This window comes from Centrocercus urophasianus, unplaced genomic scaffold (genome assembly GCF_019232065.1).
Source record: "Centrocercus urophasianus isolate 14NV4802_14NV808 unplaced genomic scaffold, USGS_Curo_1.0 seq_20, whole genome shotgun sequence".
NCBI lineage: Eukaryota > Metazoa > Chordata > Aves > Galliformes > Phasianidae > Centrocercus > Centrocercus urophasianus.
The window spans coordinates 18,540,786-18,556,788 of record NW_024884756.1 but is presented as its reverse complement, the minus strand read 5'-3'; the positions used below and the strand labels follow the sequence as shown (position 1 = coordinate 18,556,788).

The 16,003-nt window shown below is 35.6% G+C and overlaps 1 protein-coding gene across 1 annotated transcript in view; it reads right to left on the bottom strand.

The window, feature by feature from the left end:
* LRP2 (LDL receptor related protein 2) overlaps positions 1 to 16,003 on the bottom strand; it is a 109,379-nt gene that overhangs the window by 39,687 nt on the left and 53,689 nt on the right. Inside the window, exons 31-43 of the mRNA XM_042822612.1 lie at positions 14,252 to 14,380; positions 11,774 to 11,940; positions 9,955 to 10,098; positions 8,896 to 9,005; positions 7,719 to 7,896; positions 7,159 to 7,372; positions 6,473 to 6,712; positions 6,163 to 6,351; positions 4,651 to 5,571; positions 3,434 to 3,599; positions 2,464 to 2,622; positions 992 to 1,281; positions 10 to 213 (exon numbers count right to left, since the gene is read on the bottom strand). Coding sequence (XP_042678546.1) covers positions 10 to 213; positions 992 to 1,281; positions 2,464 to 2,622; positions 3,434 to 3,599; positions 4,651 to 5,571; positions 6,163 to 6,351; positions 6,473 to 6,712; positions 7,159 to 7,372; positions 7,719 to 7,896; positions 8,896 to 9,005; positions 9,955 to 10,098; positions 11,774 to 11,940; positions 14,252 to 14,380 — 3,111 coding nt within the window. The remainder of the gene's footprint in view (positions 1 to 9; positions 214 to 991; positions 1,282 to 2,463; positions 2,623 to 3,433; positions 3,600 to 4,650; positions 5,572 to 6,162; positions 6,352 to 6,472; positions 6,713 to 7,158; positions 7,373 to 7,718; positions 7,897 to 8,895; positions 9,006 to 9,954; positions 10,099 to 11,773; positions 11,941 to 14,251; positions 14,381 to 16,003) is intronic.

Sequence of the window (16,003 nt, the reverse complement as noted above, 5' to 3'; positions counted from 1 at the left end):
AATGCTTACCACACACACTCTCCAACTCATCACTTCCGTCACCACAGTCATTGTCGTTGTCGCATTTCCATCGCTCTGAGATGCAGTGTCCATTCAGGCAGGTGAAGAAACCAGTGTCACACCTGGTACCATTATCCACAATGCAGTGCTTGTTATTATTGGCTAAATACCAGCGACCTTCAGATGGACACTGACATTCCGCACCAGCTGGACCTACATTCATATTTGATAATTAATACTCATGTTTTAGAAAGGGTTTTGTTAAAACTGTTCACAGCCCTAAACGCAATGAAAATGAAATGCAATGAAATCCCTGTAACTATCTGCTTAGATTGAAAATGTGGCTACTTAGCCAGATTCTTACCTCCGTTAAGCATATTCAAACCCACTGAAACCCAAGAAAGTTAGAGTTCCCTACAAAAATTGAGATCAGAACTTGGAACACCTTAACTGCTTGCTGTCTAAATAATTTTTCAATGACTGCAAAATGATCTCTGACGCTTTCAAATATCAGAGCTAGCTAATACCAGCTGAAGATCTATCCCCCAAAACGTGATAAAAAGTATCTGTTCAATATATACTGTACCACTATAAATTACTAAGGTATCAGTATACTAAAAGCATATATTGGTTAATATTATAAATACCTATATTATTAAGGTGTGCTGCTGAGCTCATTTCACATGCTGCCTCAGAGGAAATAGAAATTAAAATTTTAGAAAAAAATGTTTTTGTTTAAATTAGGAAACACATGGAAACACATGACTTTTAGTTGTGAAGATTCTCAACAAAAATCGTCAAGTGTGTTGGCAAAGCACCATGATCCTGAACAGCAATCATCTTGATTGCATTATATAAATGAAATAATTATTAAACATTTAAAAATACTAAGGACTATTTCAGATGTCTCCATGCAACTTAAGCTTGTTATATTATGATTTCTAATACAGGCAATTCTAACAGCTTACAGTCATTAAGCATAGTCGCTTACCTGGTGCACAAATGTGACTGCAACCACCATTGAACTGGTTACAAGGGTTGGTACACTGCTGCTGCTTACTTTTTGCCCAGACATGAATATCCATTGGTCTTTGTGGAAGATTCATGATCATTACAATTTGATCTGAACCATCATATTTATTAGCTCGGTAAATGCTTCGTGTGTTCCAATCTGTCCAATATATATGCTGATCAAACAATGTCATTGCAAATGGATGGAGAGCAGTACTAACAATTACCTCACGGTTTGTACCAGTTAGAGTGCATCGCTCAATTTTTTGCCTAAAATAATAAAGAAATAATGTCATCTTAGAGGAAGTATTTCAACGTAGATACATGTCCTTATTAGTCATGTGACTACTATTTACCATTTCAATGATGTGCACCAAACCAAGTTAAGAACTCAAACGCTATTTTAGAGAAGGAGGCATGACATCTTTGGGAGAACAGTGTAAACAAAATGAGAATAAGCAGAAGGAAAAATGGAGGAGCTATGGCTATACGTCTGGCCTTTGTATCCTCTTCATGCACTAAGATCTAATGAGCACTGCCATTCTTTGAACATCTGGTCCTCATATCTTACCTCATGCTCCTCTGAATTGGGGTAAAGGACTCCCTTAAGAAAAAGAGAACTCATCTCCCCTGTACTTGAAAGTGAGATTATAAAAGACTTGGTACTGTTTAACTATCTGCTATCTACCTCCATTAACTAGAATTTAAAAGAGAAATGTCTTATCTGACATTACGCATCTGTAACAGAATCCTTAGAATAGACGGTCCCATTTCAGGTTCCCTACACACAGATGTATCCATGTAAGGATGCCTTCCTATCAGAAGATCCCACAAAGGCACAGACTGTAAGAGTCACTACATTACAGACATCTTTCTGTCACAACAGCAGAGGTGTCTATAAAAGAATTGCTGTTCTGAAAGAACCAGATGAGGAACGCCTGATTGCTGCAGTGATTTCTCAGAGAACATGGGTGAATTTGAAGATGGAAATGAAATTATTTTTAAAAGCTCTCCTGCTGGTGGCAGAAATTCTGGTGGTCTACATTGAAGGGTAGGAATCTGTCTGGTTGGAAAAGCAAGAACTTAATGCCAAATTCTACAGGTGACGGCCATTAACCATGAGCAATGAATATGAAATGTGCACTGCCATTGTATGCACAGGAGAAGATGCTTATACAAGTAATGAGTTGAAATTAAGAGGAGTGACATAAAGCACTGAACGAAATCTGCCTTGTGACATCACAAAACTTCTTGTTGTGGAGCAGTTCAACATCAATATAAGAAAATGATGTTTTGTTGCTATAAAGTATTTCTTATAATTTCTACAATACAAATTATTGAATTTAATTACAATGTTGAAAACAGTGGGAAAAAAATAAAGCAGGAAAAAGAGATAATAGGCCCATTCAAATTAACCTAATGCGAATCAACAACTGTGTTATCAATACGTACAGATTTGCATCAGCCCAGTATAGCTGCTGTTCTTCATAGTCCAGGGTAAGCCCATTTGGCCACACCAGATTGGTGCTTACAATGGGTGTTCTGAAGTTTCCTCCAAGTGTAGCTCGTTCTATCTTTGCATTGGAGCTCCAGTCAGTCCAGTACATATAGCTGTCAGTAACATGATTGAAAAATTATTTTTACAGCAAAGAAAGTTCACAGAGCTCTTAACTGTCCTAGGATATCTCCACTCTGGTATAGCCAATTGAACTGTGGAGTGCAAAACTACGGGAAAAAGAACTACTTCCTCTGTTTTACTTCACGTTTACAAAGGAATGTTCTAGCTGGGATCATTGGGCTCCACTGGAATGAACTTCAGATGAGTTCTTCCAGCTCCTGTGAGAATCTAGTGAAATCAAATATTCTCTTTCTAAGCTTTCTTCATTTGATGTATAGTATAACACTGCCCCTAACTTCTAAAAACCAAAAATTCTTCTGAGACACTTACAAAGCACAACATCAGTAGGAAAGAACTTACATACATACGACTTTTTATATACGACTTTTAGGCAGATCTCTTGGTAGCACCATCTGATTATCAGAACATAACATTCTTGAAGAAATCTTTGTTTCAACAAATGCCCCTTGTTTCTCTGCTTCAGTGAATGGAGAATGACTAGTTGCTTGAAGAACAGCTGCTTTGAAAAATCATTCTTATTTACCACACAGTACCTGGCTTCTAACCTCACTTAGTGGAGTTTTATTCACTACATATTCGTGTTTTTTTAAAAAAAACAAAATCAATGAAGAAAATTAAAATCTCCAAGGCTGAGATCAGTTGAAAACTTAAATACTTAGATTCAGGTAATTCTGCATGGCTGGAATCTAGGGCCTAGAAGAGGAACATCTATCGCTCTTCATCTAAGTCCAAACTACAGTTTCACCTGCAATGAAGATAAGGCATACAAAGTACAACACATACCCTCTGCAGGGATCTAGTACTACAGCTCTTGGTCGTGGGACCCGGGCAATCACGGTGCGGTTAGAGCCATCCACAGCCATTGAACTGATAGTCTGGTTGAGGTAGTCACTGTAGTAAACTCTGTTGTTGATCCAGTCAAAGGCTATGCCATCTGGAGTTCCCAGGTCTTAGATATATGCAAATACACAAACAAAACAGTTGAGTATAGTATTCTGAGATACTGCAATAGCTGTTTTTTATATGTAGTGTTTTTTATAACACACCAACAAAAAGATTTTCTTGAAATACAATTGATGGCAACGCAAATCTGACCATTTAAAAAATCTACATAACTAATAATTCTGACTTCAGTAGTCCTGTGCATGCAGTAGGGTTGTAAAGAGCTAAAGAAGTAACAGGAATCATCGCTCGCTCCCATCCTGTAAATTCAGAGAGCATCAAGGCAGGCAGAGGCAGATAAAAAAATAAGCATTGTTTTGTCCTTATTTTGTGCTTACACTAAAAGAGATGATCAAGTTGACACCTGTGACAGAAGAGAGGAAAGCAATAGCAAAGACTTGAAGATGTAAACCCTTGTTGAAGGTGCAGTTTTACACAACCCTTAACAGCAGGGCACGCTGACATAAGGATCTCAGCTGTCCATCAGTCCAGCATAAACAGTTCAACCTGACACTGGCTTTCTGAAAACACAGCCTTAGTCATCTCATTCTCCCCCCGAACTCTGCTTCATCACACTTCCAGCTCACTAAATGCCCTCCTTGACCCAGAATGCTACCTTGTTTCCTTCATCTCACTTGTGGTGAAGATCTAACACAGAGTTGTTTGATTGGCAGCGAAGAGCAAGTCAGAGGAAAAACTGCAGATTGTCAAGAATCATAATAATTCAAAAATGTTTAACAACAAAAAACACTACAATAGCTATTATTATTAAACAGATATTATTTGTCTTTTTATATTGGTAATATCATAGTATCTCTGTCTCTACACTTCCTGCAATCTCAAAACTACTGACAGCATGTAACAATATTTAACCAGTTCTATATTTTCTTGTCAAGATATGATAAGATTATCATAAGAGGAAAACACTGAAAACGATCATTTTATCAGTTGCCTTAAATAATCAGTCTACCTTCACTATAAGTATAAAACTACCAGCTGAGCTAATCCAGTCGTTTTCCAGTATCTAATTATTCTGAATCACAATTCAATTCACTTACCAGATGCAACTACTACTGGAGTGCCAATTCCTGAGTAAATACTAATATAACTGATTCTTCCAGCACCTGAAGGATAACTTTGTGTAAAATATATTCGGTTGTTTATGCTGTCAAAATCCAAGGCCACTGCAGTTCTTAACACATTGACTGCACGGAAGGGAGGACTGTGATTTTCAGGATCCAGGTGAATACTTCTGAGGGCATTCTCAAGGGCAAAAATCAAGTAATCATCTGTTGAAATGGTACATCTCTTGCCATCACTGTCCAGTGTGCCAAAGGCACAACCACATTTGGGTATCTGCAATTCAGGCAGGGCAAAACACAGATGGGAACAGCCTCCGTTGCTGTCCAAACAAGGATTGTTGTTTACATCAAGGGGTGAACGTGACTGAAAATGACTATTGTAAATGGTAACATCCCTCAGCCAATTAATGTTGTCTCGTATTACTGTTGGTTGATCAGTATTGCCTGGCTCCTTGCTGGCTTGAAACACTTTTTTCAGGTTCCGATCCACCCAGATCATTGAATTCCCAAAGACGGTGATACCATATGGAGTTGGATAGCGACTGCCATAACGCACAATTTCAACATCACCACCATCGGGTTGAATTCTTGCAATCATGTCTAAGGAATCATCTACCCAGTAAATGTAGCCATTGCTGTGATCGATGGCCAACCCACGAGGTGTGACAATGCCCTCAGATACCAGAACCGTTCTGTTGGTGCAGTCCAGAAATGCACGTTCAATCTTCGGATTTTGCCCATAATCTGCCCAGAACAAGTATCTGTTTTTTGGATCTACTACTATGTGCCTTGGCATATCTATTGTAGTTTTAAGCAGAACACGGCGATAAGTTGTGTTTAAACGTAAAACTTCTACAAAAGTCTCTGTCAGGAATGCATTTGTAAAATAAAGATTTCCTGCATTTAAAACAAATTGAAAAAAAAAAAAAAACCAAAAAAACAAAGGAGAGTGACAAAAGTTAGTACACAGCATCACCACCTGAGAAACATGAACTGATAAAATACTAAACTGTAAAATGAATATCCATAAACATTTTAGAAGTTAAGAGCACAAAGTATGCGGCTCCATTTTGAGGAAGTAAAGTAAGAGACGATCAAAATTGAAATAGTGGAATAATTTCCACATCTTTATTGATTTCCATGGAGATAATCAGTGGCTAATGATCAAAAATGCATTAACCATAGTTGTTATTTATTTTTTCAGTCTCAAATATCTATTGTTATTAAATAGCAGCTTTTGGCTTGCACATCCATACTCTTTACCTTTTACAACATAAAACTATGAATTTTGTGTTGTGGCACAGCACTGAATACAGTAACTACAAAGTGCATGCAGTAGATGATTATTCTAAAATCTGTCCCAAATAGCCTATCAATCTCCAGAAGAACTTTTGAAAAACACGAATACAGTACACATGTGTATAATACTGAACAAATACTAGCTACTTTATTGCACAAATAACAGTCTCTGAATTCTGCTATGCTTACCTGCTACCCAGTCAATTGCAATGCCACGGATTCCATTTCGTCCTATTCCATTCGTAACAACATTTCTAAAATAAGAACCATCAGGTTTAATTTTACGTATTGCATTCTGAGAAGACACTGTGCTACTGAAGTCACACCAGTAAATGAAACCAGAAGGCATGTGAACATCCACATGAAGCACATTCCGTCCTGAAAAGTAGTAATTAATCATCTTTAATATAAACTAACAAACTCAGAACATGGCATGCAGGCAAGAAGTGTGAAAATATTAGGTATTATAAGCTCTCATCTTACTATAATTGTCACATACCTCTTCCTGCTAGAGGTACCATGGCTTCAGAGTGATCAGACGTCTCTAAACTAAATCCTTTAATTGCAGAAAGCATAGAAACAATTACAAATGAATTGTATGGAGAACAGGTTCTGTTATCAGGATTTAGCTGAAAGCCAGTAGCACATGCACAGGAGAATAATCCACCAGGTACAGGTAAGCAAAGTTGTTGACAAACTCCAATATTATTACTGCAGCCATTTGAGGAACCAGCAGAATCTGTGAAAGGAATACATGAAAACACAGAAATCTGAACTGTATCATCACAAACTCCAGCAGATGTACAACAAATTCATACACTTGTGGAGCACTAACAATCAGCAAAAAATATTTTAATTGCCATTTAAGCTTGATGCGCCTGTAATCAATTTGTTGGTTTCTTCTCATTTAAGATCAATGGATCAAAGAATCAGACAAAAACCCATAAATTTAAAGCTAAAGTAACAATTTTTTGTTTAGTCAATTTCACATTGATGACATTTTAGTAAAATTTCCCATGCCAATAAGTGCCTTAACAGGACAGTAGAACACCTCTGGGTAAAACCATGTAAATGCTTCTGGCACATCAAACAATTTTTTTTTAAGGAGCACACATTCTGTCTCTAATGGAAGTTTGAGTTTTCATGAGTTGGAAATCTTGAAATAGCTCTTTAGTAAATACTCACTATCTCTATAATACACTCGTAGGCACTTCAGTCTTGGGACATTGTCTCTCAGTACTACTTTGTTTGCTCCAGTAAACTTGTCAACTCGTTCAATAACTTCATAATCTCGATCAGTATAGTACAGAAAGGTATCATACACTGCAATTCCCCATGGATGAGAAAGATGAACCACGAGAGTGACACGATTTGTACCATCCACATTGCCTTTCTCAATCTAAGAAATCAATTTAAAGCTTAATATTACAATTCTTATAATAGTATACATTCAATGTTACAATACAAAATTAAAATACAACATACACTACTAAAATCTTTCCTTGGACAAATTTTCATCTACCTATCACAGAGAGGAAGGATAGGTTAGCAGGACGCTAATAGAGATTTGTTTCTTCATTCAAATCATCATTTATTTTTAAAGGTAATCTACAAATGTTATTCAGATTTTGCTTGGTCCTGCATTTCCCAGTTACATAAGTAAACTGAAGTAACTGAATTATTCTTGGGAATCACAAACACACAAATAAACAAGTAACACCAACTATGACAAAAGTGTCACTTACCACTCCTGTGCTTGTGACAGCCCAGTACAACTTTTGTTCTTTAATATCAACGGTAATGAACTCTACATGATCCAGGTTGCCAGTGAAGAGGGTTTGAATACCTGATCCATCCATGTTTGCACTGGCAACTTTTGCTGGAACTCCACTATCAGTTCCCTGGTCTGTCCAATACAGTTTCCTGTAACACAGGAAAACATTATCACACCTATTAGCAAAGCTGGTGATGGAAATCAATAGCCCACAGACAATAAAGCATATGCTTAAATCCATCTCCTCTCTCTGCCAAATACCTTGGCACATGATGAACAGAGATCACTAAGAACTGAACCTCAATGAAAAAAAGAGATCTTGTTTCGAAAGAATAATTCTTGTTAAACCATTTTTAGAAATTCATATACTCTTTCCTGTATCATCCACTGTATGTCAGGAGGTAGGCTCAGAAGATTGTCAGGAGTAGAATAAAAGGCAGGAGAACAATAATTCTGTTTTATAGATGGTTGCAGTTTCAACTGTAAGTTTGGTTTCAGTTTAGAATTAAAACTGCAAGTTCAAAAACTGGCTCTGAGGAATATGTGCACTGCTCTGGTCCCAGTTGCTGAAAAGCAGCTAGGAGACACAGTAAACAGACTCCATAAAAGAGACAAAAAAGCAGATATTCATTTATCTGAAAGACCGGCAGGTCACCAGCAGAACAATCTCATTACTAACATGGTCCTATGAAACACTTTGATTTCGGGAGGAAAAAAAAAGCATCATAGTGCACCTTTGTACTGGGGACAAAGTACTAAAGTCATGTTCAGTATATGCTGTCTAGCATCTGACATTTTTTGCATGTAGTATGCCTTTATTAATAAATACTTAGTAATTTTCCTTACTCTGTGCCCTCATTTTACAGTGCCTTTTTTTTTTTTTAATGTTTTTATTCAGTCATTCTGACATTTTTTTTTAATTAAAAAGAATGTGAAGTATACGGTACATTAAGGAGAACAGACATCCATCCAACAATTTATGTAGTCATGCAATTGTTTTCTAGGCTTTTGAAAGAATAAATTAAAAAACAAAAACAAAAAAACCAAACCTGTATCAAATCCAGGATCGAAGCTAACGACCTTAAACATTAAGAAAAATGCAGAATACATATTCAAGTGCAAAGATAACTGCAATTTTAGTAATTTACCCCCTTGCTGGATCAACTGTCAAACCAATTGGTGTGCCAGCTCCCAGAGAGGTACCATCGTTGGTAATCAGAGTTTTTCTGTACATCACTTCACCGTGCAGCTTCAGGACCTATGCAAATATTGAATTAATCAAAGCATGTAATACAGAACTTAAGATACATAACTAAATCAAAGGAAGAAAGTCTAAATCCACCAAGTGAATGAAATTGCAAGAACTTGTTCAAACACTATGAAGGAAAAGCAAGCTGCTTAGTACTCTAATATTCTTTCTTCTCTCACATGCACCCTATGAAGAAGCTCTGAACCTGTCCATGGTAATACTGAAGTATCCTTGGTAAAAATAAAAAATAGTAACAAAAAAACCTAATCTTTCAGCCTCCATAATATACTGATGTTGAATGTTACAGGTTGAAGGCACTGAAAAAGGCTGATTTTACATGTATTATCTTGTATCTGTTTAAATTAAGTAGGTTTTAATTTTAAAGTGCATATTTATATTTTAGGACAAGAAAATTCATGGCAACTTATTCATACTTATCACTAATTACATGTTGCTTACCCTCTATTTCCCTACTCTAAATGGCATTTTTATTTTTCCCATGCTGTCACACTGCTTGCCTCCAGTAAGATACAGAATAGGACACCAGAGCACTGGGGATTGGATCTTACTCCATTCCATGGCTACGTTCCTTTACAGTCAGAAGCAGTGCAGAAGGATCTTTGACTTGAAGTGAAAATAACAAGGAAAGTAATAGTAATTACTAATATTAGTGAAGTTTATGTGTGAAACAGTAGGAGCCTCCTGACTTGACAAAAAAAAGATCCATACGCAAATAAAGTTCCAAGAATACATCGCTTTTAAAATCTTTTAGCTGCGCACAAATTCAGTTTTTTTTCTTCAAGTGTGCAAATCACTTTTCTTCATACTACCCAAATGTTTTAGAAAAAATAAATCTAATTTCTGATTTTCACTAAAAAACAGCTCTAATTTCAAATCGTATATTTGTAGCAGCAAAATACCGAGGCTCTTAATTTTCACAATTGTACTTAAATATTACCTCAATTGACTGTGTTCCTGGGTTACTATAATAAAGGTTTGCAGATATCCAGTCCAATGCTAGGCCAATAGGAGCACCAATAACAGCTGCTGGAGCAAAAACTGTCCTGTTAGATCCATCTGACCTCACTCTGTGAATTTCACCCTTGGAAAAATAACAGAAGTATAAACATCCCGAGCAGCTTCATCAAAAACAAACAAATAAGAGAAAACCTCATTTATTGCAACCATGTGAACAGATACTTTATATTGCAATCTTTTCCGAGAAAAATGAAAATTCAGCAGTAGTATTTTTATATACTCAATTCATAAGCATGGTAAAAAAATATACTGTCAAGTGTAACAATATGGCATAAAGAGGAATTACATTTCATTAACCAAATGAACTATGATGTTCATTATATATATCAAGTATTTATCAAATATTTATTTCTGTGATTCACAGAAATAAAATGGCTATGTAAAATGAGCCTGAACAGTCTATTTTTAAGCTGTATGTAGACACACTACTGTAATTTGTACTCTACTCTCAAAAGATTTATTAACAGGATATCTCAATTAGCCAGCTTGAATAAATCTCAAATTCAATGCAGGAAAATAGTGCTCTCTACAAGCATAAATACAGAAGAACCAAAATTCTAACTGTAATAGAAGAATCAAAACTAAGATTAACCCTGCAGTTTTCACAAAATTATCTCACAAATTATCACTTGCAGGCTCAATAGTGTTAGCCACATAATGTAGCTACATCATAGACAGCTTAGCTGCATGATACAAAAACAATGACAAAACTCAGAGAGAAGCTACATTGAGATCTGAGTTTTCATCCAGTTGCTTCAGTTTTACAGAAGTTCTGCAGAACAATTGCTTTAGAAAAAACACCCAGGAATAATTAGGTCCATGTATAGTCTTATTCTTATATATTCTTAATAAGTGCTTATCTGCACTCAGCCTGCCAAGGCTCCTGGCATTTCACTTGCTAGCTGTGTTAATAGATACATAAGCCTATGACCACCTACAAAACTGTTTTACCTCCTGTAAATGTCAGCTGTACCTATCTGTTAGCTGAAACGTGTCAAGAATATTTTTTCAAACTGCGTGGAGGATCAAATAGATTCCTGAGAATTTATCAACTGCTTTAAAGTTTCCAAGAGCAAAGAGACATACTGCTGAATCATAAGTTTTCTATCAGATCCATCTCCCTGGCTTCCATAGAGTAATTTAAGAGACTTCTTCAAACAATTATAATGATCCATTAAAAATTATTCTGAACTAGTTTTAAAAAATATTAGCCCTGTATTTGCTGCCTGTGACTCTTCTATCCTTTTCTTCTACTTAGGAAAAGGATGCCTCCGTACTATGCTACTTCATGAAATGCTCAGACTAGAAACTAAATCATGCAAGCATGCAATTTCACTCTAGTGGTAATTTCATTTTGAAATTTAGTGCCACTGGTTCAATATAATACGTTCATGGAGAACTCTTTCAGCTCTATCTGCAGAGTTAAGTTCTAAGCCAATAGATAGGTAAAAGAGCAGACTACAGCAAAGGACTGAGAGTACAATTCTGTCACTACCATCTGATCTTCATGTCCCTGCAAGGAAGAGCATTAATTAAATATTTTGGTGGACAAATATGAAAACTAACGTTCAAATGAGATGGAGTCTCTCTCATATATCCTAGGGAAAAAGTCTTTTATTTTTTTCAGCTATATTTATTAAAATTCCTACCTTTAATGCTAATATATTTAAATCATAAACACTACTTTAAAGTAAGAAGTCTTATTTTAGTGTGCATTCTGAACACAAATACTAACTTACTGGATTTTCAACCCAATAGATCATCTGTTCTGAGTCATCAAAGTCAACATCAACACCATTTTGAACTCCTGCTATTGGAACCATAGCATCATTGGTCTTCTCCTCAGGGTTCAGAGAAATTCCATAAATTATATTATCTCTGACAGCAATGAGGAAAGGGTGTTCAACTGTGAAAACATATAATGTAAGTCAGTTAGCTTACAACACATTTCCTCTGTTAAAAAAATTGCACTGATATATGCCCCAGCTCTACCAAAGGTTCCTTAATGACAACAAAGACAACAAATATTACCTGTGATGCTTTGTAAACTATTTACATGCAAGTTTGCATTTGTTTTTTTTACCTCACAAGACTGAGGTTATCAATTGTAATGTTTTAACACTGAATGTTTCAGCACTATGTAATCGCAACGCACATACAAGCAAATTCTGAAAAGGAAGTAAACAGTGTAGGATCATTTATTGCTAGCCAAGGGGAGAAGTACACTCAGCCACAGCTTCTACAAGCAGATTCTTCAGAACTCTAGGAATGAGAGTCAAAACGTGCCTGAGATAGATTGTAAATGCTAAGCAGGAGTCAAAAGAAATGTACAATGTCACAGAAACAACTGCTGATCCTTATCTGCAGTATTGTTGTTTTTTGTTGTTGTTTTTTTTAAATCTCTTATACAGTATACTAACTTTATCTCTAAAAAAATAAATTTACTTCCAAGGAAACACTAATCCTCATGCTTAAATGTTATTAAAATAAAGGGCAACTAGTTGTGTGTTCTGACAAAACACATTACAGAGCTATAGATACAAGTCAGCAATGTAATTTCTCCTCTGCCAGGGAGTATGGGAAGAGACTCTTCCAAACACGAGTTCCCCTCTTCCTTTTCCTTTTTCTTCTGAAGGAGAGAGCACAGTCTGATCACTTCTCCAGGCATAAGCTACCACTAGAGAAGGAACTGAGTTGCTGTCATATAGAAGGTAAATGTAACCGAACTCTTCTTCTGGTACAGATGATTTTTTTTTTTTTTTTTCTTTCACTGGCTACTTAATACATTTATGCAAACTTTCCATGAAATTTTTGACATGAAAAAAAAAAATACAGCATTATTGTGCTTTTCTAAAATTATTCTCCCTACTCTGTAACAGCCAGAACTGTTGTTAAAATTGACAAAAGCTTATATATCATTCATGCTCGCTCAAAATCAAATTTCAACAAACAGTTGTCTGAAAAAACTTAGCTGTGAAATTCTTGAAGCTTTTACACTTCGATGTTGCTGGTTTTTTTTTTTCTTATGAATGCAGCATGCTAGTGTCTCTTCTACAAAAAGTTTACATGGAACCGCTAAATTCATAACAAATTGTTCCAGTGCATAAAAGACTCTTAGGGTCATTATTCCCTCTCAAATTGTACATAGCATAAAGCACTACTGAATCCTACTGGAATATGAATATGCAAGTTCTCTTGTCTAGACTGCTAGTACTTCAGAAATTTAATAGTCTCATTAAAAACAATCATATTTTTGAGAAATTTTTTGCTGATTGCTTCTATCAACATTAACACCTATGGAGATGTTTAACTATTCTTCATTCTTATAATGAGCAATAGAGTAATTTTGCTGAGATACACACACCTGAAATGATAGGCTGGAGAGGGTGACAAGGAGCAAGGACAACACCCCTCCCACATGAGGGGAAACCAAAGGACATGATTTCTTTCAAAGCAAAATACAAGCTGAGGGAGAATGTGATAAATCATTTTAAAAATATACACAGAATATGTATCAGGAATGAAGAACTACTGATATTTTTTATCCCAAAAGACAGAAGTGGCATAGGAAATGGACAGAAATGGGAAATAATATACTTGAACTGAAAACAAAATGGCTTCCAGACATCAAAATTGCGAGGTTCATTGAAGTTTAGGAGCAAGAAACCAAATTCATGTCCAGCTGGAGCCTGTCCGTTAAAAAGGAACACCTTATGTGGTGGTACTCAAGGAAGGAAGGAGACCTGATTAATCAAGCAGTTCCCTCCTAGATCTGCACCTCTATGTTCTTAAAAGTACAATTCTTTAAAACATGCTTCCAGGCTGAATATTTATAATGCCAAGGACAACACTTTGCCAGAATACTCCTTCACAATTTTAACTGATGCTTTGCTCCTTCCAGATGTAACTGCAAAACATTCAATGTGTTGAGAAAATTTAAAATGTAGCTTTTTCATAGTGCTTAAAAATAAGTATTTCTTCCATTTCTCCCAAATGAAGAAATATCTCTCTTTGAGCTCTTTCCAGAACCTGGCTACATGCCTTTAGGCCATGTACACTCCATTCCATCCTTCCTAAGTGAAGTCCGCCTGGAATGATCCCAAACTTTGATTTCATGAGTACAGCTCACAGTTCTGAAGCAAGCTTTTTGCTTGGCAGAGGGATGGCTATGAAAATCTGTCTAGTCTTTTTTTCATGTCTCACAACTACTGCCCTACCTCGCATGCAGTTCCTGTTGTCAGGAGAAAGCATCCATCCAGAAGGACAAGCACAGGAAAAAAAAAGTGGTCCAGATGACGAAAGCAAGCAGAGGTGGCTACAGGGTGATGATGCACAGGAATTGATACCTGAAAAGAAAAATAAATTTATTAGCAACTGTTAGCAATACAGGAAGCTGGAAAGCTATTCAGTGCTACTGAAAATGTCAACTCTGCACTAAATCAGCTTCAGTATTTCCTTGAAATTCAATATCAAGTTATTTACAAGAATCACATGCAATACAATACACTTAGAACATAAACCTTACTGTAAAACCAGCAATATTATCATATTGATCTTTTCATTTTCCTAGCACAAAAATCTGTCAAATTCCTTTTCCAAATTTTGTTAATTGCATCTGAAGGCCTGCAGAACCTTCAGACTTTGATCACAATAACCTTTCTGGATGGGAGGTTTAAACTATTTACTGAAGCTTTTTGGAGAAAATTAAAGAAATGACATGGCTGACTATGCATCATTAAAGGTAGTAGGGACTTAATGTATAATTTCTTGTATCACTTTGAATTCTGAAGTCTGTGAAATAGAAGAGTTAAAAAGCCTTTGATGATGATTATTATTACTAGAAATTAAAATTCAACCATTTAGATTGCTTCCACAAAAATGATGTTAAAAAGAATTTTTCAGGAGAAGTCATCCTCATGAAATACAAACCAGACTGCATGAATGAATACCCTTAGCAACTGCTGCAGGTTTTACTCTAAAAGTGGTATATTTGAGGAAATGACAAATTATCCCAGATAGTAAAAAAATAACAAGAACTGAGAAGAATTCAACAAGATGGCAAGTAAAACAATGATAAACTCAAAACTCAAACTATAAGAAAATAGCTCATTTCTATCTAAAATCTAGTTGATGTGAAATCTTATGATTTACAAAACAAGAAGAATGGATGACAGTTAAAAAATCATGCCTTCATTTGCAATATTACAGTGCTGAACTATTTGGTAAGTGCTTTCTTCTTTCTCTGTCCATGTAAAGAAAAACAAAAAAAATCTGAAAGGATTTGTTGAAATCCTGAAAGGATTTGATGAAAGAAAATCACAAAATGAATTAATTTAATATAATAAAGAAAATAAGCCAGTTTCTCCACCAGTGGTAGTAATGTTTTTAAGCTCCAGACTATAAATCAAAACTTATTAAATCAGAATTACAATGTATAAATTAATGTTACCCTTTTGTGACTAAATAATTTAACAACAGTCCAAAGTAGCCTTAGCTATGAACATGCTTGAGGAAGGTTTTGTTCAAAAAAAGTGCACACATAGCATAGCACCAGAAATTACTAGCACATTAATAAGATACAAGACTATGCCCTCCCCCGTTATAATTCTTCAGGAAAAAGAAAATGTTAGTCACTGCAACATTTATTTGCAAAAAAACATCCCCAACACAAGATACAGAGCAGAAGAAATCAAAGTCAGTCTTGAATAAATTAAAATCCTTTATTGCATTATTTCATTAAGTAAAATCAAGCAAGGAATGACAAGAGTAATTTGCCTAAAAGTATGATATAACTTATATACGTGGAACAAGTCTGTCTGCCACAGAGAAATTTTTAAAATGAAAATATTTTCAAAAATGCTAGAATTTTATGACAAAAACTTCAAAATAAAGAGCAGAAAAGCTGCATATGCTACTTTCCTATTATTCTTTTCAGTTATTCATTATGCTTATATGCTCCCTAGGTCACT